The sequence below is a fragment of the Lissotriton vulgaris genome, chromosome 12 (assembly GCF_964263255.1).
Source record: "Lissotriton vulgaris chromosome 12, aLisVul1.2, whole genome shotgun sequence".
Classification (NCBI taxonomy): domain Eukaryota; kingdom Metazoa; phylum Chordata; class Amphibia; order Caudata; family Salamandridae; genus Lissotriton; species Lissotriton vulgaris.
In genome coordinates this window covers 757,796,869-757,824,284 of record NC_141700.1, presented here as the reverse complement: position 1 = coordinate 757,824,284, position 27,416 = coordinate 757,796,869, and the positions used below count along the sequence as shown (strand labels likewise).

Here is a 27,416-nt window from a genome sequence, read left to right as displayed (position 1 = left end):
ATCTGAGGTTTAAAGTATCCATCAGAAGAACAAGTTATTTATCTTTGGTAACACTCTTTCGGCTCTATTTAACCATGAATTCCTCACCACTCTTCCACCTGCCTGTTTTGTGGAGTGGCCTGTGTTTTAACATCTACAAAGTTAGTATTCAGCACACTAGTCCAAATTGTTTGTGTTCCCCATCCAAGGGTTTGGAAGGTGTCCAGATAAGAAACTTAACATCAGCACGCAGGGGTGGGGCTTATATGTAACTCGGCTCTTTCACTTTCAGGGCAGTGTGAAGTAGCTCCATTCCATCTAGTGGAGTGCAGTCATATTGCTATGAAAACATTACTAGATTCAGTCTGGTGCCTGGGAATACGTATACTAAGCTGAGGAATCTGTGATTAGACAAAGTATCCACCAGAAAAAGCATTACTGAAGGCACGTAAGTTGTTCTTTTGAAATACTTAGAGTGCACAAATAAATGTTTTATGCTTTGAAAACAAATGACTCTGACTCAGGGCATAAGACACAGCGTTGTGTTTTCAAATACATTTGCCAGGCTGCACCAGAAGCTGTGTCATCCTTTGAAAACACTTGGCTGTGACTCAAGGCACAAGTGCTACTGCACATTAAATGAGTCATTGATGCACTTCTTTTCAGAGAGGGTTCTGCTTGCTGAGCAAGTGTGAAGGGCTTTGCTATTGCATCAGCAGACTGCGAGTCATCTCTCCCCACATGTACCATAGCATTGAATAGCAAGGCCACTCACAGGTTTGTTGTTCATCCACAGCACATTATCATTTGCTGCTATTAGTGATGACAAATGCAGCTCCCTACTTCTTTCACTCTGATGCTTTAGAGGTCGGCCTTTGGAATCATGCCAATTGCAGAAGACCATTGTAACATACTTTTGAAACTCACACCTTGCCGCATGATGTCACCGGATGCTGTGGTGCAACTGGCCTTCTCAACTGCTTTATGTTACTTCTGGTTGAGCAAGGTGCAGCCTTTTATGGACACTTTCAAAGTGTCTCATCACTTTTAAGTTGTGTCTCTCTGATTGCTGGAATGTTTGGCAAGTATTCAACATATGCGCAATTGGAATCTGTTCCTCCCCAGATTCATGAGCTTCAAATCTTTCTGCACCATTTAGCAGGAGCCAGGGACTGGCAATGGATCTGGTGAGGATATTGCACTTTAGAGCTTTGCAGTCAGACTTCACCTGAAGTGCCTTTTCAGGTAGGACATCCGCTACAGCCCTGCTTAACGGTTGATAGTACTTGATACTCTAGTCTAAAAAGCATGCCAGCTTACCAAAAATGATCACTGCTGGAGGAAAATAACATACTTACCTTTAAGTATTCACATAAAGCCACCTGGACTCACACAAAGTCAACTACACCTTTGTAGGAAATCAGGATCTACTTGAGGAAAATTAAATTTTGGTCATGATGTGTTCCCTAGCGCGTACCCCACCGACTCCATGTACCAGCTTAAAGTGCATGTAACTTCCCTCCTGTGCCAGCTATGAAGACGCAAATACATTTGCGTCCACCGTCAACTTGTCCTCTTTCAGATCCACCATGAATGGATTATGTAGTCCGTTCCTAAGTATGCTATGCCACCGTCTTTTTGTAGTACACTTTTCACTTTCTCCTGCTCTAGCCAGAGTAGGCCCTGAATTCCTGCCATCTGAACCTCTTTTGTGGCTCCTGGCTCTGCCCAGGCTACCTCTGTACTCATGAACTCTGTCCTACTTTCAGCGCGGCCCCTCGCGCTCAGCTCAAGCCTGCTTTCTGCCAAGACTGACTATAACCTTCGAGTTATCTGTTCCGCTCCCCGAGAATACATTCCTGCCTACTAGATCCTGTAAACATCCTCTCCCGCTGCAGAGCCAAAAGGGCCGACCTGTCTTAATGCAAGTAATTCATAGCCTCCGTTGCCATGCTTCCATGGAAGGCCCCGTGCCCCCACGCTTCACATGTAGACACTCAGGCGCTCATACACGCATCCACAGTTAGCATAGAATAGCCTCTACCCTAGAGACCTTTCCGCCCAGATAGTATAGTCCCTAAACATCAGATATCAGATATGATAGAAGTACAAGTTGATCTGACATGCCAGACTTCTGTCTCTTTCCGTCAGTGTAAATGTCAAGACCCCCTGCACCCCGTCAATCACACGTCATGCAGCTGCGCGCGCATCCAAGCTTCCGATTTTCTGCTGACATTGCAACATTCTGTTAGCACCACCCCTTGGTGCCACCCACTTGCGTCATCTATCAGTGACGTTTCTAGCACACACCTCTAGTACACGCCTAGTTTACGCCTCTTGATGATGTACTAGTACCACGTGTATACTGTTATCTTGTCTTCTCTCAGCTGTTACGCCTCTTACATTGAACCTTATGATGTAAATCAAGTATATAAGCTATGTATTGTCAATAAACGAGAGCGCGCTCATCTATCCCTTCTGACACCCCTGTGGTGGTCAGAACATGATATCCTGATTCCTTTATGAGGAATAAAACCCTTAGAAACTCCAACACCACGGACTCTGTTTTCTTTCCTTCTGATTGAGTTATCATTGATTAAGTACTTACCTGCATAGAAATTAAGAGAGTAAATTAATTATTTACGTCATACTTTCAAGATTACCCCCACTTTTTGCTGGTGTCACTCTGTTTTCTGACCAGTTTGACCGGGATCCTACTAATCAGGACCCCAGACACTAAGCTTTCTCCTTAAATTGGACTACGGTAAGTACTTTGGTACCTTCCTAATAGGCTACTGGTGTACCATTCTAGCAGGTACATGCATCAATGTAGGCTTTTGCAACTCCTTAATTCCTTAATAATCGCAATTAAGGATTTGCAAAAGCCTATGCATGTAGGAATCGCTACAAAATTAGCGATTCCCAGACATTACTTAATTGCGACTTGCAAATTGCGAGTTGCAATTAAGGAATGTCTTCCCATTCATTCCTATGGACCTACAAGCCCATAGGAATGAATGGGAGATTGCATGCGCAATTTGTGAGTACCAATAGGTACACGCAAATTGCGCATGCAATTGAAAGGGTGTCAAAAGGACACCCTGTTGCACCCCTGAAATTGCTCTGTGCACAAATGTTGCGCACACACATGCCCCAAGGGCATGTGTGTGTGTAAAATACAACTGTGAAAAGTGCACTTTAGTGCAGTTTTCAAAGTTTTTTCAAATTGGTATCAAGTTCACATAATTTTGCGCCCCCTAGTAGCAAAATCGCTATTCTAAAGTGGTTCTTGCATTGCATTTAAGGAATCACAAATTGCGATTCCTTAAATGCAAACGCAATTTATGAAATCACAATTAATTGCGAATTCTCAAATTGCGAGTGCCTTGAACATTGATGCATCGCAAATGCCTTTTTGCAGGCGCAAATGGCCGATTTTTGCAAATCGCACCGTTTGCGCTTGCAAAAATGGTTGCTGCATGTGCCTGTAAGTCCCAAGTATATGGTACCAAGATGCCCAGGGCATAGGTACACCAGGGGTCTCCCATGGGCTGCAGCATGTATTATGCCACCCATGAGAGACCAATCAAACTGTGAATACACGCCAGCCTTTGCAGCCTGTGTGAGTTGGTGCTAATACCGCTCAAAACCTCTAAGTCACCCCTAAGGTAGGCCTTTCAATCCCGAAGGCAGGCAGCTTAGTTATAAGTTTGAGGGTGTCCTACATGAGCAGGACACCCCCTACAAACCTAGGAGTCGATTCTCCTGACTTTGTAAGTGCTGTCAGCCATTTTATGCATATAGTGAACATCGAAGCAATTACGAGATGTCTAACTATATATCGGCTGCAGTGAAACCGGTCATGTTTAGCATCAAACATGTTGGAATCCTACCCCAACAACGATTCCAGTGTTGGATTTAGGATCCCATGTACTGGGGGGTTCCACTAGTCCTTCTCCTGCAAGCCAGCATCCCTCACTGGAATGACACTGTACTTAGGAGCTGGGCACCGCGCGGTATCAGCCATGCGGTGGGGGACAGAAGCTGAAACACATGTTTGCGAGAATGGAACGCACCGGAGCTGAAAAGTAATATCAGTATGCAGCCTGAGAAAACAATTGAGAATGGAAGAGGATTCCGATCAGGACTATTTGCCACCATAACGAAGGGAGGTAAAATAGAACGGTTTATATGAATGACTTTGGTTGCGAGTAAAGTAGGACCCATGTAGATAGGATTTTTTTATAATGTGTCCTGGATTAAAGGCTGTATAGATTGTTTATATAAACTGTTTTGTTATCGTGAATAGCAATTTTAGTCTCAGACTCGTGCAGCAACAATTGACACAAAAAAAGACTGGTTTTGCCTCTTGAAGTTTTATTTACCAGAACGTATTGCATGATTTTTTAGTTTTTTAGTTTTCTATATTTTATGATTGCTGGATGTTCTAGCCAGGAGTAAGAGCACTGTTGGACTTATTTATGGCTTACAACAGAATCGCGCTGCCTTTTTTAGGCTGTGTCTTCATCGGTTTACCTCTTGATGTAACATTTCATCCGCTCGCATTGCATGTTTTTTTAGTACACAACTTTTTATACTTAGCGAGTGGCGGATGTTTTAGCCAAATGGATGGCACTGAAATGATGTCGTAAGTGGCGTTATTTATGCCTTATAAAGAAGTTCTCTGACTCCAGAGGCCATATTGCATCAGAGCATATTTATGTTTTTGGCTAATCCGGCTGGGAAACTAAGAAAAGTGTTTGTGCTTTAAACATTGAAAAGAAATTAGGACATGTCATGGTAATGCATGCCAGGATTTCGTCATTTTAGCTTGAAACATGTAGTGGAGTTGCATGCAATGAACCTGGAAGTATTTTGTCTCTGTTTATAGTAAAAAAAAAAGAGTACATATAGTGATTACAAAATGGAGCTCACTAGCACTAGGTGACACAGGCTGTTGCGCAGCCGAAACACGTCCTGTCCGGGCCACCCGATGGAATATACAGTGGTATATATATATATATATTGATGGCGACGAAGCTGCTGAAAATAAAATAATTGCACGTTCATTTACCTGGTCCCTGTCCGTATCTGTGGAGACAAAGAGGCGAGTAATAAGCCACTGCTCACCTGCGAAATTGTTAATATATATATATACATATATATATATATATATATATATATATATATATATATATATATATATATTTTTTTTTTTGGTATCACGTTACCCTTGGTAGTCAGGTTCCCTGTTACCAAGGGATTTGTCGAACCAGTCTTCATAGTTATCAGTTATGTATTTATACTTGTCTTGATGGCCCTGGCTAGTCAGGATCCCTGTTAGCCAGGGTTTGAATCCCCTTGTAACAGCAACCTCATTGTATATAGTTATTTAACTTAATATTTGATAATATTTGTATATTTTAGCACTGTTTTACACACAGGGTGTTGTCAATATCACATTTTATCACTTTTTATGATAAACCCTGTTTATATATGAAATGTTTTTTATCAGGCTTTTATCTTCCAGAATGTGACTTTTGGTCCATCTGTACAATTAGCATGTATTATTCATTTCTTAATGCAGGTAATTTTTATCATAAATCATGCACTTTACTTCCTCTCTTGTAAATAAAATATCAAATTGGTATGTTTTGCACTTTAGGACATGCACTGTTTGCACACTTTTTTAGCACTTTAGTCTCTATTCTCTGCACTACGCCCACCACTAAATATGCTAGTGACATATGTTGAAGAAGGGTTCGCCCAACCCATGATAGATATGGGTACTTTCTGTTGATATACTTTATAGTAACCAAAGTTACTAACGGATTTATCCGGAAATAACATGTATGTATTTATTTATTTATTTACTTGTGCTAAAAGAAAATGCTTTACTGTGTAAATACTGGTATTCATATTATGTATCCAGTCTGCTTTCCATATGTCACAACACATAGTGTGTTTACCATGGTTTTGACCACATGATGTGTGGGAGGGGCATGCACTTATCATTTTTTCACCAGGCATTATAAAAAGCAAAAAAAGTGACAGACTTATTTATGCATGTGAACAAGGGCTTGCAGCCCGAAACGCGTTATGCATTTCCTGCTTGAAACTTCTTAAAACTGGATTAAATACCTGTCATCCATTCCGTGGTCCGTCTCCTGTTTGTGCGCTTCGCCGATCTGAGGGTTGGAAGTGGCGCGTTGGGAGTTCTGTCGGAATATATATATATATATATATATATACATATCAACAGATATGTATATACAGATCAACATAGCACTAGACCTCAGTGTTTCTGAAAGGACCACCAAAACATCTGACCTTCAATGGCTAGCACTGCACTACAAAGGGGGAAGGAAACTAGAACTATTTAATCTCTACTTAAGGGGCAACAGGAATGGAGGATCTCTAAACTCTTTCGGCTTAAGCAACAACCTGTCTGCCTGTGACGCCGACTCTCTCGTCCTGCTGGCAGGCGATTTTAATTGCTGTTCTGAGCCTTTAGCCAAAGAAGATATTCTGGATACCAACGATGAGGATTAACAGGAGGGGCATCCCTATTTTGAACCTTGAACTGATCCCTAAATGGACACAAAAGGCGATCGATATAAATGCTCTTTGCATGGAGTATAACTTGAGAGCAACGAATGGGCGTTCTAAATCAGATCCCATGGGCGCCCATACATACAATAGGACGGGCCACTCATCCAGAATTGACTTTGTTATGCTTAACTATAACCTCTGGCCATATCATCAAGACATGGAGGTTATAGAGACCTGTGACAGCGACCACAACCCTCTCGCTTTAACCATTTCTGTCCCCTGGCAAACTGGGTCTCAAGAAACTACCAATCAGTTATGGAAAGCTTCACATGAGATTCTTCCCTCAAACTGTGGCAGACGTCTTAAATGGGCAAGAGTCTCAGCGGATGAGGCTAGGATGTCACAAGCTGAAACCATCTTACTAGAGGCTGAATCCAGGCTTGATAGCACTAATAGCGATAGCAAGATGTTTTTATCGTTATTTACGGAGACTGTAACGGCACTAAGTGGGCTGTTCATCATTTCCAAACCCAGCTCTAGAACGGCTTCAAAGGGGGCCCTGAGAACAAGTGAAAGGTGGTTCACAGCAAAGTGTCGACTTGCTAAGGGTGATCTTGTTGCTGCAGTAAAAGGAAAAGACCAAGCTACCATCAGGTCTGCAAGGAAACTTTATAGGAAAACCGTGACTGAGGCCAAGCGGACATATGATTTCAACTTTTGGCGTGACCTAACGGAGGCGAGCACAAGGAAAGATGCTAAGGGGTTCTGGGACTTGCTAAGATCAAGAGACAAGCCCATTGATCAACAACTGACTTGTAATATCCCTGGTGTTGCCTGGTTTGCCCACTTTTCGAAATTGTATTCGGCTCAGACAGGGCCTCCGCAACCAGACCCGCTCCCAAGGCTCAGTTCCACAGATCTCCCACCAAATGAAGTCCTATTTACCACCTTGGAAGTAGAGAAGGCAATCAGGTGTACTGTTTCTAACAAAGCGGCAGGACCTGACGGGATCCCGGGCGACCTGATAAAAAATAATCCCCCATTTTGGAGCAGATTAATTGCTGCTCTTCTTAATGAGGTTATGTTGGGGGGTCTTTCCCTGACTCTTGGAGGGGCGCTGAAGTAGTCCCCATTTTCAAGAAGGGTAGCAGGGAAGACCCAGCCAATTACCGCCCCATCAGTTTGCTGGATTCAACGCAAAAGGTAGCGGGGAAAGTGGTATTGGGCAGGATTCTGGAGTGGGTGGATGAAAATCAGATATTGTCTGATTTCCAAGCGGGTTTTAGATCGGGGACAGGCACCGTCGAGCAGACATTCCGCCTTTTAATGCTCTATTGGAAGGTAGTGGTGCTAGGAAGGGGCAGCTTATACTTAGTCTTTATAGACTTAAAAACAGCCTTCGACCTGGTTCCAAGAGCATTATTGTGGAAGGTCCTTGACGAGTTAGGTCTACCTCCCTACTTGTTGGCCTTGTTGATAAAATTCCATGAAAACAACTTTGCCCAAATCAGATGGGGTGCCCAGGGAGAAAAAACCCCGTGTATTCCAGTAGACAGGGGCGTCCGCCAGGGGTGTGTGCTTGCCCCCACTCTGTTTTCGCTTTACGTCAATGGAGTGGTGGAGCACCTTCTTCAACATCCTGCAGATGCACCATCCCTGGCTGGAAGGAAAATCCCGACGCTCCTGTTTGCGGACGACACCCTCCTGATTTCGAAATCACCTGCAGGCATACAGTCACTACTTTCCAGCTTCAAGGCCTTCTGTGACACCAAGGGACTGGCCATAAATATTGGCAAGACCAAATTTCTTGTCCTCAACCCCCCTAAGAAATCTGTTAAACCCCCCACTCTAGACTCTGTCACATTAGAACGGGTCAAAGAATTTGACTACCTAGGCATACGTCTTTGTGACAGTATGAGGTGGAAGGCCCATCACCAAAAAGTGTTTCTAACCCATAAGAGGGTTGTTGGTGCTTTACTTAAAGAGCAGCGTGCTTCCTCCATAAAACCTATTGGGGCACTTCTTGATATTTATAGGGGTAGGGTTGTGAGTGCAGCACTGTGATACGCAGAACTTTGGGGTACCCAGAGAGTGGATACTTTGGCCCACCTAGAAAATAAATTTCATAAAGACCTGATGAGGCTACCCCAGAGTACACCCACAATCCCCCTCTTGCTTGACGCAGGTACTCGTCCAATCTGCAAGCAAGCTAAATTACGCCCTTTACTACTATGGTCTAGAATTTGGAACGTCCCAGAACTCCACAGCTATGCAGACGCCCTAAAAGATGTACTGTCCTTACCTGGCTGGCATAAGATCACCTGGCTCAGAGAGGTTAAGAGGGCATTGTACAAGCTCGGTCTAGGAGCTGCGTGGGAAAATAAAACAGCACCTCCTAAACAAGAACTGATGAAGGCTTACTGGTCTTGGGTGGATAACGAGAGACTTGGTAAATCAAATCACCCAAGATCTGTTGCCAATTTCTTGATGGTTAAAGATATCCCCTCCAGAGAACCATATTTGGATTTGATTCACAGTTCACATCATAGGGCATTATATTTTAAATTCAGGGTTGGGGTCTTACCCTTATGTCAGTTTACCTCTACCTGGAAACCACCACTGCAAACTGTACCCTATTGCCCATTCTGCGAGCTAAAAATTGAATCTGTCGCACACTTTCTATTTGAGTGTCGAGTGTATATGGCCCCTAGACGGAGGTGGTTGAAGCCTCTTTGTAGGAGCCTGGGAACTCGCTCACATCTGGAAGCTATAAGAATATTGCTCTCAGATACAAGACCCTTTTTTGCCATTTGTTTGGCTAAATTCCTAGGCTGGGCTTGGCGCATAAGATCTGCTAAACAACTGACGATACAGTAAAGTGTCCCTTTTTCATTTTTCATAAATTTTAAGATTCTCTCGTGTAAATATGAAATGTTTTTAATGGTAATATGAATTGTAAATTGCTTTGTTTCGACTATTGTTTTTATGCTGTCATGTTTTGCTTTTATGATATGTTTCTATATCGAAATAAAGCTTTACTACTACTACTATATACATATATACATATATATCACCAATAGGTTGTAATAGTTAGGTCTGCTTTTCAATTCAAAGAGCGTTTTTGGGTTTGCTAATTATTAACTTTGGTTCCATGAATACAAATCTTCACAAACCTTTCCCCCCCAAAAAGGTATTCCACATCAGCTCCTCCCTGGAAAGTTTTGGGGTAATCCGTCAAGCGGGGGCAGAGAATAAAAAGGGGGGCCAAAAGGCAAGATTTTCATGCATTTTCCATCAACTCCATAGATGGGCTACAACAAAAACTGCTGAACGGAATTACACCAAATTCGACAGAAAGCTAGATCTTGGTCCGCAGAGTGTGCTTTTTTGGATGTGGGTTAAATCCATTCATCAGTTTTCGAGAAATTTAGAGTAAACAATAATTGTATATTGTATATTTAGGGAAAGGGTCCAGCTATTAACAGTGCTCTCATCACCCTCTACAGCCCTAGGGAATGCCTTTGCTCTTCCTACCTCAACTTCGCAGTCATCCCCAAAATCAGAAGGGCAAGAAGCGGAGGAAGGTCTTTTTCCTACTATGTTACCAGACTCCGGAACACAATGCCCTTAGACCTCCTCTCAGATTCCTGATATCTCCCCTTTCGGAAACTTGTCAAGACCTGGCTTTTCCAACTCTCTTTCCTATGATCTAATATTCAACTTCCATACTAACTAACCATTTCCTTGCTTAGCCGCTAGCCATGGGATGCCCTTGGGTATCTATGTGCTCTACAAACAGTAAATAATAATAATAATAATAGGTAGTTGTGAGAGTCTCGAAAGACTCACGGGAGTGGCAATTTAAAAATAGAGCGTTCTGAGTGGTCCAGGTAGCTCTATTTCCCTTCCCTATAGCTCCCTCATGCAAGAGCGATTGCTCTGCTTCGCTGCCAGCAACATGAGGAAAATGTTTCTGGCAGCCATTATAGGACTTGGTCCCCTGTCCTGAAGTTATAAATAAGTAAAGATATATGGAGGCAGGGCAGAGATACCATAAGCCTCTAGGCTCATGGGGTGGAACCAAAGAGAAACATGCTGCAATCCTGTAAGTCACGCAGGATCGAGGGGGGAAAAAATGGTGGCCTTGTCACATTTGAATAAGTTATGCCTAGGGCACCTACACCTGGGGCTGATTTCCTAAAGGGGAAAGGGGGCTACTTCGCCCCCTTCCGAGCCTCGAAAGGCCCTGGAGAGCCTACCCTGGAGCTGAAATGTGTTTATATGGGGAGTGATGTTATAAATTATATCATAGAACATGTCATGTGAGGTCATCAGCAGTGCATGGTGGGGGCACAAGTTATAGTTAGCACTGCTAAGTATAACTGGTGAATTTCTACGTTTTTTTAATGTTGTCACTGACAAATTCACCTAACTATAACGTTACTTTAAACTTTGGTTTTATAATATATAACAGTGGGGAGGTAGGGTGTGTGTGGGTGCACGCGTGTGTGTGTGTGCACGCAGATACACCCATGGGGCAGTTAAAAGTGCAGGAGAGATGAGAAGCACAAGAAGAACACTTACAGGGACAGGTTCAGTACAATACACATGAAGGTCAAGAAGGTGTCAACTAATGCCTGGTTTAAACTCCTACAGTATAGCTATGTTCATATGACATATCTGACCCCATTAACATTACATAAAGTTGATCCCACACATACTTAGAGATGTCCTACGAGGCTAATTCATACAACAATTTGCGATGGAAGTGCCAAGCAAATAAAATGCCCGTCTTAGAACGAAGCAATGCTTGTTGGACTTTATCCCTGAAAATAAAATGGCTGAATTATAATGAAGCAATGCTTGTTGGGCTTTATCCCTGAAAAGAAAACAAAGAGGTTGAGTAGAATGATTGTATTATAGGGTATTGTCCTTGCTTAAAGAAGGATAGTTTTAAATGGCTAAGTAACAGCCCACCTTCTATTGGAAGATGGCTTAAGGATATGGCAGAATGGGCCACTGCAGAGGACATCTATATGATATGAAAAAGTTATCTGTGTTTAATCAAAGCTCTAATGGCTTGGGCAAGTGTGATCCATACACACAAACAGATCCGCCTGACACCAGTCCCTGGTAAGTATGCAGTATAGGGTACCCTTTATCAATAGTATGTCGTTTGCTGTAAGTAACTAGAATCTTGTAGGCTACTGGGATTTGAATGGGAATGATGGAAAGGGCACAACAGATTAGGTATATAAATACAGATTTTGGATGTGTATCAGTTAGGAATAGTTAGTCTGGGGCTCGTAAAGTTGGGGGGGTTCTAAGGCGAGTACGTTGGTCCAAATGCAGTACTATTGAAATGTTAGTTTGGGGGTGTGGCTTGCTGCCGAGCAAAATGGCTGCAGTCTAACGGAGCTCCGAGGGTGTGGCTGTCTCCCCTTCCATCCGTTTATTAATCCAAAACCTGAAATTACCCCAGAGGACACCAATACGCAGCCAAGGGCGAGCGGAACAAACTCAGCTGACTCTAGCATCTCCCCGCCGCCTACAACACCGCGTGGGCTGTGCCGCGAAGGAGGGCCTGCGCAGGAGATTGCAACCGGGGCCTAGATTTTGCTGAGTGGTCCGGGCGCTGTGGGCGCGACCCGGGGTGGTCCCTGAGGGGTGCCGGAGGCAAAGTGCGGACGAGGCGTGATGCCCGCTGGGCCGGCCGACGCTCGCAACTGATCCCTGGCCTGGCACTAGAATGAGTGGAGTGCACCTGACGGCCGGCGCCAAGATCCAGCGGACCCCGAAGACGAGAGGCGGCTCCGACGTTGCAGCGTCGTCTCCATCTGAGCTTGTGTGGCCTGTGCCCTGGACCGCGTGTGCAGCCCTGGTGTCGCACCTGGTGAACTCCTATATGGAAGTGAGCCGGCTGACCTGCCACTTGCTTGGGCTCCTGTGGCGAGGAAGCCTGTCCGGTCATCGACTGGCAGCACTGAGGGAAGACACCTGACACACAGGTACGGGACATCTGGGGCCTGAACACCGGCTGTGCACCGAGGGGGCGGGGGGTGCCCAACATTATATAAACGCGCGGAAGTGTGAGTCGTGGAGTGGGCCAGTAGAGCTGTGAAGGCCCCTGAGCTGGACTGCAGGAGTTAATCCCTCTGAAGATAGGTGACCGCGGGAGCGGATTGAGACGGACGGTCTGCGGTGGCCCCCCCTACTTAGTGGTCCTTGGTGATACGAGGAGGAGAGTGTGGACTGTGAGGCTGCGAAACCCACCGGGATCTATCTCTGGTGACCCCCTGTTACCCATTCAGCCCACGGTACGGAGGAGTGACGGAAGGGAGCGCTTGCCCAGACAAGGATGAGTGGTAAAGGGAGCCGCACTGCCCAGCAGTGCAAACTAGACAAATTTGCATACAGTAAGGACTTCCCCCCACTGCCAGAGCGGACTGGGCGCACAGATAAAGTCTCAGAAGAAGCTAGGCCACCCAAAGTGACATTGGAGGACATAATGCCTGCCCTTAATAGTGTGAAGACAACAGTGGGGTCAAGCTCCGCAGATGTGACCTTCCTTAGAGCGGACTTCCAGAAAATATCTGCTAGAGTCACGGAGGTGGAACAAGTGACTGCATCCCTGACAAAGGACACTACCACACTAATCCAAAAAGTGTCACAGTTGGAGGCTGACAACAAACGTATGGCGGCGAAGTTGGACTATCAGGAGGGGCGCTCCCGCCGCAACAATGTACGAATCACGAGAATTCCCAAAAATGAAGGGGGCCCTGCCATGGACCTCTACATTGAGGAACTGATAAAAACTAGACTGCAGCTCAGAGGTCTCTCCACACTTTTCTCAGTAGAACGCGCGCACAGAGTGCCGGGAGGTAAGCCCAAAGTTGGGGCACCCCCCAGACCAGTACTAGCTCGCATCTTTAACTTCCGCAACAGAAATGCCATTTTGCAAACAGCCCACGTGACGCCGTCCCTGCGGGTACAGAATTCCGTGGTGTCCTTTTTCCCGGACTACACAGCGGCGGTCTCGGCGCGTCACAGGAGCTTCCTAGAAGTCAAGAAGAGGCTGAGAGCCCGTGAATTGCCATACTCCATGATATTTCCCACGAGGCTCCTGGTGGTGGGGGAGGGGAAAACGTAATTCTTCGAGATGCCGGAGGAGGCTCGCGATTGGCTCGAGGGATGGCGGCCAGCGGCAACCTCAGGGCGCTCGAACGGTCGGCATCCGCATCCCGGAATGGAAGAAGACCTCGACTTGAATGAACGAAGGACGGAGGAGGATGGACAGCTGCAGGAGGAGGCCAGAGAATGAGACATTCTGTAAAAAGCTTACACTGTTGCTGTACTTTACAAATGGGTGCCTAATAGGGCTCGCATCGGCTGCGAAGCAACGATGGACTTTCCAATATCTATGAACTCTGGGGCAGGGGATATACACGGTCATCCTCGGACTTCCGGCTCCCATACACGCAAGTATTGTTTAAGGTAATGGGTTCTGAGCACTCTGCTGAGTTGGGGTGGCGGGTAGTTTTAAGTCCGCGGGGCAGGGAGGGGGGTTGGGGGGATGGGATTGTTTCAAGATTTTTCTTCAGGTTTTTATTTATTTGCTCTTACGCACAACGCAGGGTCATGCAGCACTAGCACACACTATGTAGCACAAGAATTATACATGAGAATTAGTCACATACTATACAGGTCCCATCGGACATGGACGTGACCGATACAGCGCATCTTGAGTCGGCCACAGGCCCTTTGACCCCGGTGCCACCTCTTTCCCTGCTCACATGGAATGTGCGAGGCCTGGGAGATAAAATAAAGAGGGCTGGTTCTGCAATGTATCAAGAGGGGAGCGCCAGCGGTGGTTTAACACAGGAGACCCACCTCACTGGCTCCACAAGCAAGGCAATGGACAGATGGGGGTATAAGATGGTGGCGCATTCAGCGTTCTCTTCGGGATCCAGAGGGGTGGGTATACTGGTGCGAAAACATTTCCCATTGATAATATATAAAGCTAAAGCTGATGGATCAGGGAGGTTCGCAGCCATAGTCACTCAGTGGGAGGGACGGCCCCTCAATATAGTGTCTGTTTACATCCCCCCCCCCCCCCCCCCCCCCTGCACTGCACGCGGTGGCCCTCCCGGATCTCAGTGAGTTTTTACTTGACCTTCCGGAGGGGGAGCTACTCATTGGTGTAGACTTTAATGCAATTATGGACGAAGCCTTGGATAGATATCCTTTGCGGGCATGTAATGCGGGAGTGACACGCCTGGCGAGTTTTATGGACGCACTAGGTCTCACGGATGTGTGAAGGCGACACAACCCAGCAGAACGCCAATTGACATATCAGTCAGGGATACACAACAGCCTGACGAGAATAGATTATTTCCTAGGTTCAACCGGCAGTATAGAGATTCGAGCTCGAGGCATCTCTGACCATTCCACACTACTTCTAAAATACACCCACTACCATCAGAAAAGACGCCGTATCTACCCGATACGTCCCGGCTATCTGCAAGTGCCCAAGATTAGAAGGCACTCAAAAAAGCGACGGGCGAGTATTTTCAGGAGAATGCTGGGTCGGTGGCCTCTCCGACTGTCCTCTGGGAGGCGTTTAAAACAGTCCTCAGGGGCCAGGCTATTGACACCATTACAGCTCATAAACGGGAGAGACAGTTGGAGCTGCACAATCTACAGCTAGATTTACACACCGCAGGGACCCAACACGCCAACGACCCAACCCCTGATGCATCCCACACCCTACACCTCAAGCAGCGGCAACACAAAGAACACCTTACAAAATTGACCAGACAGCAGTTAGAGGCCACACGGCACAAGGTATTTTTTTTTTTTTAAATATATTTTTATTGCAGAGTTATAAACCACAGGATACAATTAGTCAGCCAGTTCACTCGTGGCATCCCCCCGCTCAGTAGTAAAACACAGATCGTACACAGCCATTCAGCCCGCATCCCGGAGGCCGGGCGGCATAATACTACACTTCAAGAGGAAGACATCACGGTGCACGTCCCATAGGGACCATGGTTGATATATCGTTTTACGTATCTGCTTTTACCCCCCCCACCCTCAACATTGCTCCCGTCAGCCATCCCAGTGGTGATCAGTGGTACCGCCCCTGTCGGGACCTGCACCAGGTGCTGTATGTCTATCCTGCCTGGCCGCTCCCCCCAGCCATTCCGCAGTCCACGCAGTACCCCACCAACCTATTAATTCCAAGGTGCCCTGACGGGCCCCCAACTACGTGGCTTCCGACCCACCCCAACTCCCATTAACCAACCCCCCCCAAAACCCCCCCTCCCCTGGCAACTGCTAAGGTACATGCCCCGTCCCGACAAGTTGGATGGATCCACTACAGAGCGAGTTATGATACTGTTCGTGTTCGCCCCGCGGTGTCCACCGGCCTAAGACTCACCGTCCTCATCATCCACCATAGAATCACGCAAGGCCTGCACCACTAACTCCCACGCTCGTGCCGCATCCAATGCATTCTCATTCCCCATCTTAACGGCCTGCTTCATCCGGAGCACACTCTCGCAGTCAGACCACCGCAGCAATTCATTCTTCCATCTACGCAGTGAGGGTCCCCCCCTGGACTTCCAATGCCACAATATTTCCCTTTGCGCCAATATCAGGCCCAGATCAATGAATTTGCTCGCCACCTTGGTGTGTTTGGTGTGCGGGAACCAGAGCAGCAGGCATGCCGCCATATCGAATTCCACCTCCCTGTCAGTCACTTCGTTCAGGAGGTCCCCTACCTCCGCCCAATAGGCCGCCAAGTGCGGGCACCCCCAGAACAAATGGTCCATGTCCGCTCCCAGAGACGAACACCGTGGGCATCGGGCATCCGGTACCTGAAAGTACCGCTGTAATTTCTCAGGGGTTAAGTAGGCCCTATGAAGTACGTAGAAATGTACTTGCTGAAAGCGCGCATTTCTCGTGCCCTTCCACGTGCGCCGCAGGATATGGCCCCACGCCGTGTCCGGTATGGGCCGGCCCACACTCTCCTCCCATTTAGACTTGAGCCCCTGGAGCGGTTCCAGTCCCTCATTCAACATCCTATTATGGAGGCACGTCACAGCTTTGAACGTACCTGCCGCCATTACCACATACTGGCACGCCATAGTCGTCGTCGGTTCCATGAGTCCCCCTTTCCAGTGCTTCTGTATGGCAGCCACCACCGCCGCGTGCAGGAGGAACCCCCCGTCGGGCAGCCCAAACTGGTCCCGGAGCGCTTCGAACGGTGCCAAAGCCCCGTCTATGTATAGGTCGCCTATTACCTGTAGTCCCGCCTCTTCCCAATCCAGCAATGGGGACCAATCCCCCCCGTGCGGCAAGGCCGTCAGCATGCCGATCGGGATCTCCGGTGCATAAGGCCGCGAGGCCTTCGCCCTCCGAAGGCTCCTCTGCCAGCACAGCCGGAGTGTCCGTTCCTCCATAGTGAGGCCCCGCAACTCAAGCCTCTGTTGCATGATAATATAGGACAGTACGTGGCGTTGTATTCCCCGATCCCGGTCCTCCTCCGGCCCCCGAAACACCCTAGCCACATTCTGCGTAAGTACCTGCAACTGCGCCGCTAGATAGTACAGCTCGAAATCGGGCACAGCCATGCCCCCTTCTATCTTGGGGCGAAGGAGCGTGCTCAGGGCCACTCTGCGGCGGCCCTGCCCCCATAGGAAGCCAATAACCATTGACCTCAGGTCTCTAAAGACCCCCTGAGGGATCCAGACAGGCAGCGTCCGGAAATAGTAGATGAAGCGGGGGAGCGCCACCATTTTTAGAAGGGCGATCCTACCCAGTACCGTCAGCGGGAGGGTCGACCAGAAGGACAAGCTGCCCCTCAGTGCCCGGACACATCGACCAATGTTGCCCTCCAATAGGTCCGCAGTCGCGTGGTAGATGCGGACTCCCAGATAGGTGAAACAAGATGGCTCCCAGACCACGCCCAAATCGCCGCCCGGGTCGGGCGATCCCGCTCTCAGTGGAAACACACAAGTCTTCGCCCGATTGACCTTAAGGCCCGAGAGCCGGACAAACTCCGACAACAGGTCCATCGCTCCATCCAGTGCCCGCGCCGTGTCAGCTAGGTACAGGAGCAAGTCATCCGCATATAGCGATATATAATGCCACTGCCCACCGCTGGCTATCCCCGCGTACCTGTCACCCGACCTCGCATGGACCGCCAAAGGTTACATCGCCAGAGCAAACAATAGAGGGGACAGGGAGCACCCCTGTCGCGTGCCCCTGCCCACCGGGTACGCCGCAGACACCAGACCGCCCAAACGCACCCTCGCCGTCGCCGAGGTATATAAGACCCTCGTCCACCTGCGGAACCCCTCGCCCATGCCAAACCTCTCCAACACTCCATCCAGGAAAGACCACTCTAAACTATCAAAGGCCTTCTCGATGTCCACGGACAGGGCCGCCGGGGCTCCCTCCCCGTCCAAGATGGCGTCCATTACACCCACTAGGCGGCGAATATTCAGCGCCGTGCTCCTCGTGGGTATAAACCTGGACTGGTCCCTGTGTACCAAGCCCGTCATGTGTGGGGCCAGCCTGGTGGCTAGAATTCGGCTCAGAATCTTATAATCCACCGTCAACATAGATAGCGGGCGATAGGACCTCACATCCGTTGCATCCCGGCCAGGCTTTAGGAGCGGCACAATCAAGGCCTCTCGCATGGACCCAGGCAATTCCCCGGCCTCAAAAGCTTCCGTATATACCACCAGGAGCCTGGGAGCCAAGCTGTCTATATACTGTTGGTAAAATTCAATCGGCAGTCCGTCCACCCCAGGCGTTTTGTTGCGGGCCATATGTTTGATGGCCACCCGTATTTCTGCAAGCGTGATCGGGCCGCCCAACTCCCTCGCGTCTTCTACGTCCAGGACCGGAAGCTGTCTCTCCCCTAGGTATTCCGCAATGTCCTGAACCCCCACCCCCAGCTGACTCTGGTACAATTCCTCATAGTACCCCCTAAAACATTCCAATACCGCTGCCTGGGAGTATACCATCTCCCCCTGCGTATTACTAATGCTGAGGACCGGGCAGCCCCTAAGTTCCGGGTTAGCTAGTCTGGCCAAGAGGGTGCCCACCTTGTCCCTCGCCGCATGTGCCCTGATGATATACTGCCTGTAGTCGTAGCATCGTAAACGTTCCGTCTCGGTGGCAACCACCTCCTTCGCTTCCAATAACTGGGTCTGCAAATCTGGCCTAGCCGGCCTGCGGCGCTCCAGGTCCCTCAAAGTCTCTTCCGCTTTCAAGAGTGCATTCAACACAGTCGTTCGAGCATTCGAAAACCGACCCAAACACACCCCTCTCACCACCACTTTCATTGCATCCCATTCAGTAGACCTACTCGTGGCCGTGCCCTCATTCATTCCGAAATAGCTATCGATGCCTTGCTGGACCGCATCGCTGAACACAGAATCCTCAAGCGTCTCCGGCCGAAGCCGCCATGTTGGTATCGCTGAGCGCTCCCGCTGCCACTGAATGTGTACCAATAGGGGGTTATGATCTGAGATAGTCCTAGCCAGGTACTCCGTATGAGAGATCAATGGGGCAAGGGACCCACCACAGAGCACCGAATCGATCCTGACATGCAGATCATGGAGAGCAGAATAAAAGGAATAATCCCTGGCGTCCCTGTGCCGCTCCCGCCAGACATCCAGCAACCCCCATCTATCCTGCCAGTCCTTCCTGTGCGCGGCCAACCTGCGCACCGGGGAGTCCACCAGGGGGGGATGGGATCTATCCAAAGCCACATCCGTGATTGAGTTGAAGTCTCCCCCTAGCACTAGCGGGCCCGCCAGGAAAGAGGCCAAGGACCCCGAGAGGCCATCAAAATATCAAGCTTGATCAGTGTTCGGTGCATACACACAGCAGAGAACCACATCCCTTCCATATAACCTCCCCTCCACCGCCACAAACCGACCATCCGGATCCACCACCTGATTCAACACTTGAAAGGGTATCCCCGCCCTCACCCAGATCAACACCCCCCTGGCATACGCTGAGTAAGTGGTACCAAACACCTGGCCACGCCATCTTTTCTGCAAGGCAGTGCACTCTTTTTTAGTGAGATGAGTCTCTTGTAGCATAGCTATCTGAACCCCCCGACGCACCAGGTATGCATGAACTTTGTGGCGCTTTATCATAGTTCGCAGCCCCCGGACATTCCACGTCAGGCATTTCAAATTAGGTAATGTCCCCATTCCAACTCCGAGCAGTTCGATTCAAATAACGAAGGTTCATAGCCCCCCAATGCAGTTGCCCCCCCCGAACACCCCCAGAACAGAAAAACTCCCCAAACCCCACTCCCCAGGACAGAGCACACGAACCCAATGTCAGCCCCCATCCAAACCTTGATCCAACTTCCCACACTCCTACCCTGTGGTCTCCACCACAGTCGGCCTTAAGGGCCCAAGGGGGGTGAGTCACCGCCGACCCCAGCTAGCGGAGCCCGCGCCCCGCGTCTTCATCCCCTACTAAGCACTCAGCCCCCCCACCCGGCAACCCGCCCTCCATCAACAGGATACCACCCTACCATGAAGTCACGATCAAGTCCCAAGGCAGCCTCAGCCGCAAAATATGCCATCCGATGTCTGTGGGGTCACTATCGGCCCCTTCGAGCTTTCCGCCTCTGAGAGTTCTTCTCCCGTCCTGCTGCCTTCCCCGCCTGAGTCCGATTCTGCCAGTTCACTGGTCTGTTGCGACCCCGTAATGGCCGCCGTCGCTGCGAGCGCATCCCTCTTCTCCGCCGCCATTTGAGCTTCCCGCTTCTCCCGCTGGCGCCTGTTGCGGGACCTGATGCGCTGCGATTGTCTCACCCGGGGTGGCTTAGGTTGATCTCGCCTGCTTTTATGCGATCTGTCTGTCCCCGCTCTATACAACTCCAGCCATTGCCAAACTTCATCCGGGGTCTGAAAAAAGTGTGTGGTGCCATCCATTATGATCCGCAGCTTGGCCGGGTAGAGCAAGGAGTACTGGATGCCTTCCTCCCTGAGCTCCTCCTTCACCGCTAGGAACGATGCCCTATTCTTCAGGACCGCTTGGGTGTAGTCCGGGAATATCGTGACCTTACTGTTCTCCACCTCATATGGGCCCGACATCCTGGCCCACTGGATGAGGAGATCCCGGTCCTTGTAGTGGAGGAGCCGTACCACCATCGGTCGTGGGGGGCGGCCAAGCCCCGGCGGGCGAGCAGGTACCCGGTGAGCCCGCTCCAGTGTGAAAAAAGGAGTAAGCCCCTCCGGCGCTACCACAGTGCGGAACCAGTTCTCCATATAGGCCACCGCATCCTCCCCCTCAATTTTCTCCGGCAGGCCTACAACCCGCACGTTGTTCCGTCTATTGCGGCCTTCGGCATCCTCCGCCCGTCGCTCCAGCGAGTCCAACCGGGCCAATATATCCGTGATTCTGTGTTCCGCGGTCACCACCGATGGCTTCAGGTCCAGCAACAGTTGGTCATGGTCCTTGACCCTGTCCGCTAGCTTCGCGTGGTCCGCTCGTAGCAGCCCCAGGCCCGTGGCCACTTGGGCGATGTCTTGGTGCAGCGCCTCCTTAGTCGAGGTGATCGCTTCGAGTATGGCATCCAAACGCTGGTTCAGCCGCTGTTCCTGGCCCAGCTCCGGGGAGGGAGTCTCGCCCATCCGAGTTGATGTCGCCGGGTCCCCCTCAGCACGCTCCTCGGCCGTCGACCCCCTGATCGCCGCCATTCCAGGGTGCTGCGTCACAGGCCCAGGAGCCCGTTGGCGTCCACTCTCTTAGTGCAGTGCCAGCCCCCTAACACCGGGCAGTGTTCAATGTCGCCACCGATGCCCTCGGAAGCAATGACCAGCTTGACGAACTCCGTTCACCTGTCCCCCTCGGAAGCCTGAGGGGGGAACGATGGGTCCCGGGACGGCGGCCAGCGAGGGTCCCCAAGGTCCGGGTGAGGCAGGACAACGTCCCCTGGTCTCCGGGCACAGCACCGCTGATCCCAGTGCTTCGAGCAGCCGATTGCAGGATCTCTTGCCAGTTGGCGACAACTCGGCTCAAAGCGAAAGTACGGGGCTGCCCGGCCTCCTCGCCGCCATTTTGTTCGCACCCTCGGCAACACCTCGGTCGTCTCTTCGGCTCGATCTCCTCGGGGCCAGCAGTCCCCCAGCGACCCTCCGATCGTGCCCGGCTGTCCCCTTACACTTCAGAGGGCAGGAGCGTCGTCTCCGGGTCGCCCAGGGTACCATCCCGATCGGCGTCCAAGCCACGCCCTCCACGGCACAAGGTATATGACATCGGTGATAAAGCCGGGAAATTACTGTCATGGCTAGATAGAAGGGAAGGGGGTGACCGGTGGATAACACAGCTTTGCTCGGAGGAGGGGCAGGCAACAACTGATCCACGGACGATAGTGGGCACACTGGCGCAGCATTTTCAGACAGTCTACTTGTCGGACTCTATGATGTCCCTAGAGGAGGCGTTGACTTACGCGCAAGACCTTGCTATGCCCAAATTAACCCCTGAGGCAGCACAGGAACTAGAGGCAGATCTCACGGTAGACGAGCTACAGGTGGCAATCGGAGCGCTGCAGTCGGATAAAGCTGTCGGACCAAATGGTATACCTGTCGAACTATATAAAAGGACAGCAGAAACCATCGCACCTCATTTGTTAAATATGCTCACTGACAACTTGAAAGTGGGCGAACTCCCACTGGACCAGCGCATGGCCACCATAGTGACTATACCGAAGCCAGGGAAACCTGCTGATAAGTGCACCTCATACCGCCCTATTTCTTTGATAAATGCAGAGGCTAAAATCCTTGCAAAATTGTTGGCGAATAGGCTCACACCTCACTTATCAGAGCTCATACACCCAGACCAATCCGGTTTCATGCCAGGCAGAAACACGGCCCTCAACCTGAGGAGATTACATGGAGTGCTAGCTCGAGCGGTTCATGAACAGGAACTGGCAGTGGTGCTCTCGTTGGATGCACAAATGGTGTTTGACATGGTCAAATGGCCCTTCATGTTCGCAGTGCTCCATCACCTGGGCTTTGGGCCAAATTTCTGTGCATGGGTTCGGCTTCTATATACCAAAACAAAGGCTCATGTCACTGCTAATTGTCACATTTCTGAAGACTTTCCCCTGGTAAGGGGCACGCGCAAGGGCTGTCCCCTGTCACCGCTGCTTTTTGCTCTTGTTTTAGAACCTCTGGCAGCGTGGATACGGTGGGAGCCAATGATACGGGGACTCAAATGGACAGACAGTTGGGAGGATCGAGTCTCCTTGTACGCCGACGATATCCTGTTATATCTGACTTCACCTAGGCGCTCCATACCGACTCTACTAAATATCTTCACGATTTATGGGAGGGCGTCGGGATACACCATAAACTGGACAAATCAATATTATATGTGCTACATGGCCCCACTCCGCATCTTCCTGAGAATTGCCCACTCCAAATTGCGTGGAGCGCATTTAAATATTTGGGCAAATACATCACCGCCGACTCTGGGGAATTTTTCACCAAAAATTTGCAACCACCACTGATCCGTCTCTAAAGAGATATACGCCATTGGGGGACACTACCGCTGACCTTGTTGGGAAAGGCGGCGCTTTTCAAAATGATGGCCCTGCCCTGCTTCTTGTATGTATTGGAGAATACGCCATAACCACTGTTACCAACTTACTTTAAGGCAATCACGGCGCAGGTCTCTGGTCTTTTGTGGGGTAACAAGCCAGCACGTATTGTGCAATCCAAGCTGGTGCGCGGCTGGTATGATGGAGGAATAGCACTCCCAAATATTCAACTTTATTACTGGGCGGCGCAACTAAAGGTAATTAATCAATGGCTGCGTGCCCCGCAGTCCGACCCAGCATTCAAAGCGGACAGGGCACTGTTGAGCACAAAAGGTATGCTTTCTCCCCTCTGTGACAAGAAACTGTCCCCAGCAATGATTGGACCAACACGGCATACAATTGTCCTATGGCATGCTGCCCAGGCCAAACTGGGATGGTGCGGGGTTCTGACTCACCTTACTCCACTGTGGGACACGAAGCGCTTAGGCAGACTCAGAAACAGTAAGGGCTTTGACAAGTGGGATGATATCTGCATATCCACTGTGGGCGACATGTGGCATAATGGCGAAATAGTTCCCTTTGAGCGTTTGCAACAACAATACGAACTGGTGTCTTCGTGGCTGTTCCGAAACACGCAGATAAGGCACGCCTTAATGACAGCATTCCCACCTGGTACTGAGGTCCCGGAGGCATCGCCTATGGAGGATAGATTACTGACTGATTACATGCAAAAGAAGGTCACCTCACTCACGTATCGCAAATTAGTCAACAACTTGCCCGACCCGAGGTGACCCCTACGAGACAAATGGTCCCACGACATAGGCGATTTCGATGATTCAGAATGGCAGGAAGCATTGGCTTCCCCGAGAGAGGTGGGCATACCCTCACGCCTCAGGCTAGTGCAGCTCCAAATTCTACACCGATCATATTACACCAGACACACACTACACAAGATGGGCAAAATAGAGCACCCCTTCTGTCTGCGCGGCTGCGGGGATGAGGACACCTATTTTCATACCATATGGGACTGTCCCAAAATAATGTAATATTGGACACGGGTGATGAGAACAGTGTCACAATCAGGGGGACTGTCACTGGTGCCAGAGCCTATACAATGCTTACTGAATATATGGGAACCAAACGATCTCACTCGTCCAGCTCAGAGCTGGGCCACGCTAGGGATCATGCTCGTAAAAAGGAACATTGCCCAAAAATGGGGAGGGGTGGAGGCACCATCTGTTGCTGCATGTGGAAGGGACATGGACGTGGCCATGTTTGCCGAAAGAACAGTGTATAGTAGTCGGGGGTGCCCAAAAAGTGGAGTAAAATCTGGGGGGCCTGGAATAAATATAGGGGAGATATATGTGATCCACCACCTGATCGAGAAGATGGAGATTCAGACTCGGATGGACAATGAAAGCCAAAGAGTGTGCGGGTGGGGCCCTGTTCATATGATTGTAAAGATGCAGAATTGTGCTTCGCATTGCTTTCTCCAGCTCGACCTAAAAAGGGATACCAGATGCTTGCGGTAAGATACACAGGGCAGTCAAAAACAACTGTACTCCATGCAGAACATACCTGTTCCAACAGATCTGGGGACACTTAATGGCCTGTCAACCCCTGGCTTTGAAGTTCCAGCATTGATCCCACTTTCTAATTGTTCACTGTTCACTTACTCCTATAACTATTTCTATATGGAGCATGGGCCCAATCACCACCCTGGTTCATACTTTCATGCCGTCTGTATCCCATACTTTGTTTACAGCAGTAATGCCTACCATCGAGGGCTTGTAGTTTTGGATGCCTCTTTGGTAGCCACAATGTCATCTGCCTATGCGAAGTGTTTTTTCTTGGTAGATTCACCAAATTGGTAATGATAAGTTCATAACAGATGTGAATCTCTGCATCGGGTTCTTCTAGAGACTCCTCATCCTGATGCTTTGATTGCCAGTTGAGAAACAAATAAAATATATAATCAACAGAGTTTTAAGATTGTATACCCTGAATGTATACATTTATAGTTCTTTGGCTTGTATTTGTTCTCTTGCAGTTTCTTCTTTACAGCACTCAGGTGTACGCTAACTGCTCTATCAAATGATTTTCTTTTCCAGGTCCTCATTGATTGAGCTGGAAAAGGGAATTCAAGGGCTTGTTGTCATGTCCACCAGTCTGGAAGAAACATTTCAGTGTATCTTTGATGCTCGTGTGCCTCCACTATGGGCAAAGGTAAGCTGACAATTCATGATTCTGCGACTCTCCCTAGCCAGCAAAGGCATCAAGTTGAGGTAGACAGCAAAGCATTGTTGTTAAGTGAGTATGACAGTACCTAGTTGATCAACACCTAGTTACAAAGGTTGAGAAATGTGAGAAGAGGCAGGATATTGGGTTCAATTGGAAAACTTAAGTGAAGCAGTACCAAATGTTCCATGGACAGATTATGGACCAGCAGGAGTTGAGGTAGCATGTGATATGTGATAACTCATAAGAAGAATAGAACAAGTCAAGTGTTGGTGTGAAGTAGAGGTGACCCATAGTGAGCTCACTGTGGAGATTGTTAGCAATCAGTTCTGTTCACTGTGGAATGACAACAGCAGCCAGGGTGGGAGGGTAAATACTAATATTCGACAAGCCATATAATTAACCTAAAAAATGACATTTCCTTTTTCATTAATCAGTTTGCTTTTTTGTGCAGGCTTACCCTTCCAATAAGCTCCTAGCATCCTGGACCAGAGACCTAAGAGAGCGAGTTGACCAGTTTGCAAAGTGGGCAGAGATCGCTCATCCTCCACACATCTTCTGGCTATCAGCATTCACCTTCCCCACTGGGTTCCTCACTGCGGTTCTACAGATGTCCGCCCGACAAAATGCAGTACGTACAAAGCAGGGGAGAACTTGTCTGAGTGGATGATATAACAATATGATTGATACGACCTGTTTGAAATGGAGTTGAGGTACAGTTGTGGTAGGTAAAGGGCTATTTATATTTCGGAGTGAATGTTTTTCACAACATATATATTGTGCCCACGGATACTAGAGACTGAAACAAAGGGAATAATATCGGATATCTTTAGAAAGTTACACTAGGCTCATAGACGCCTCAGTATCAGTAGATTTACACGTGATGTGTGAACACTGAATATGCAGTCATCTCAAATATGTTCATAGTGCTCTTTAGCAAAAACCGTTTCCGCTTGGCTGAGCCATTCTTTGAACCCAAGTCAAAATCAACACTGCTAAATTAATGTTTGATATGATCAAAATGTGACACTTCTGGTTGAACGAAACACAGAGGTGGAATGACTGGCTAATTTGGTACTTAAAGATAAACATTTGTTCCATGCAGTGGTCGGCCTTCCTTTTTTAATATGACATTGAAATATTTATTTTTCTCAATCTTACATTCAGGTAAAAGGCTTTTGAGATGGGCATATACCCTGCATGGTAAACAGCAGTGTACACCTCCCCTGAGTGACCCAGCAGCATGTGATATCTGGTATTCTGACTTTTGGTGACCCAGATCACATGTAATTCCAGTGTGCACCCTGTGGCCTAGGTCAGTACTTTTGTCAATAGGGTTCACAGCCTGGTTCTGAGACATCTAACTAAGGCAGGACTACTGTCTGTGTCCAGGGCTGCTGACATTAAGCAGCGGTGACAGCATCTCATTTTTAGAATTCTAGCACTGAACAGACCTTTTTCTACATTTTAGACTGCTTTGGAGCCTATTACCCCTAATTGTATAAGATCTCTCTTGTATGAGACACTTAGACAGTAGCACTGACATACTATGAGCATGTGAAGTGATGTTGTCTAAAGCTTACATGGTAGCAAGACTCCGTGGATATGAGTGTGAGACATCGGAGACTGACAGGATTCATTTCGGATTCTCCCTGGTTTTACTTGAAACATCATGGTTGTGATACAGTGTCCCTGGACGATGGAAGTGTATTGTATGCATTCCTGAACTGAAGGGTGCAACCATTGACACTGAAGAGAGAGGGGGTGAAGGCACAGCTTTTCTTTTTTAGATTCTTTTTTATTTTATTTTAGTTTTTTTGACATACATATATGCCTTTCATGCCATATCATTAAAACAAAAACAATAGCATTCAGTACTGCAAGGCATATTACATAGTTACAACAGACCATAACCTAAAGGATCCTTTTTGCAAAAGAGCACAAAATATATAAAATTACAATATACATGCCGTTGGTGCAGCATTCGATACTACAATAAACAGGTAGGCGCATTATTGATAGCTAGTACAGTGAACAGATACTCGAGCAGTTCTCTGCCCTGATG

General features: G+C 48.7%; 1 protein-coding gene across 1 annotated transcript in view; it reads left to right on the top strand.

The window, feature by feature from the left end:
* Positions 1-27,416, top strand: part of DNAH2 (dynein axonemal heavy chain 2) — a 2,538,822-nt gene that overhangs the window by 2,471,479 nt on the left and 39,927 nt on the right. Inside the window, exons 84-85 of the mRNA XM_086946066.1 lie at positions 25,225-25,339; positions 25,806-25,982. Coding sequence (XP_086802192.1) covers positions 25,225-25,339; positions 25,806-25,982 — 292 coding nt within the window. The remainder of the gene's footprint in view (positions 1-25,224; positions 25,340-25,805; positions 25,983-27,416) is intronic.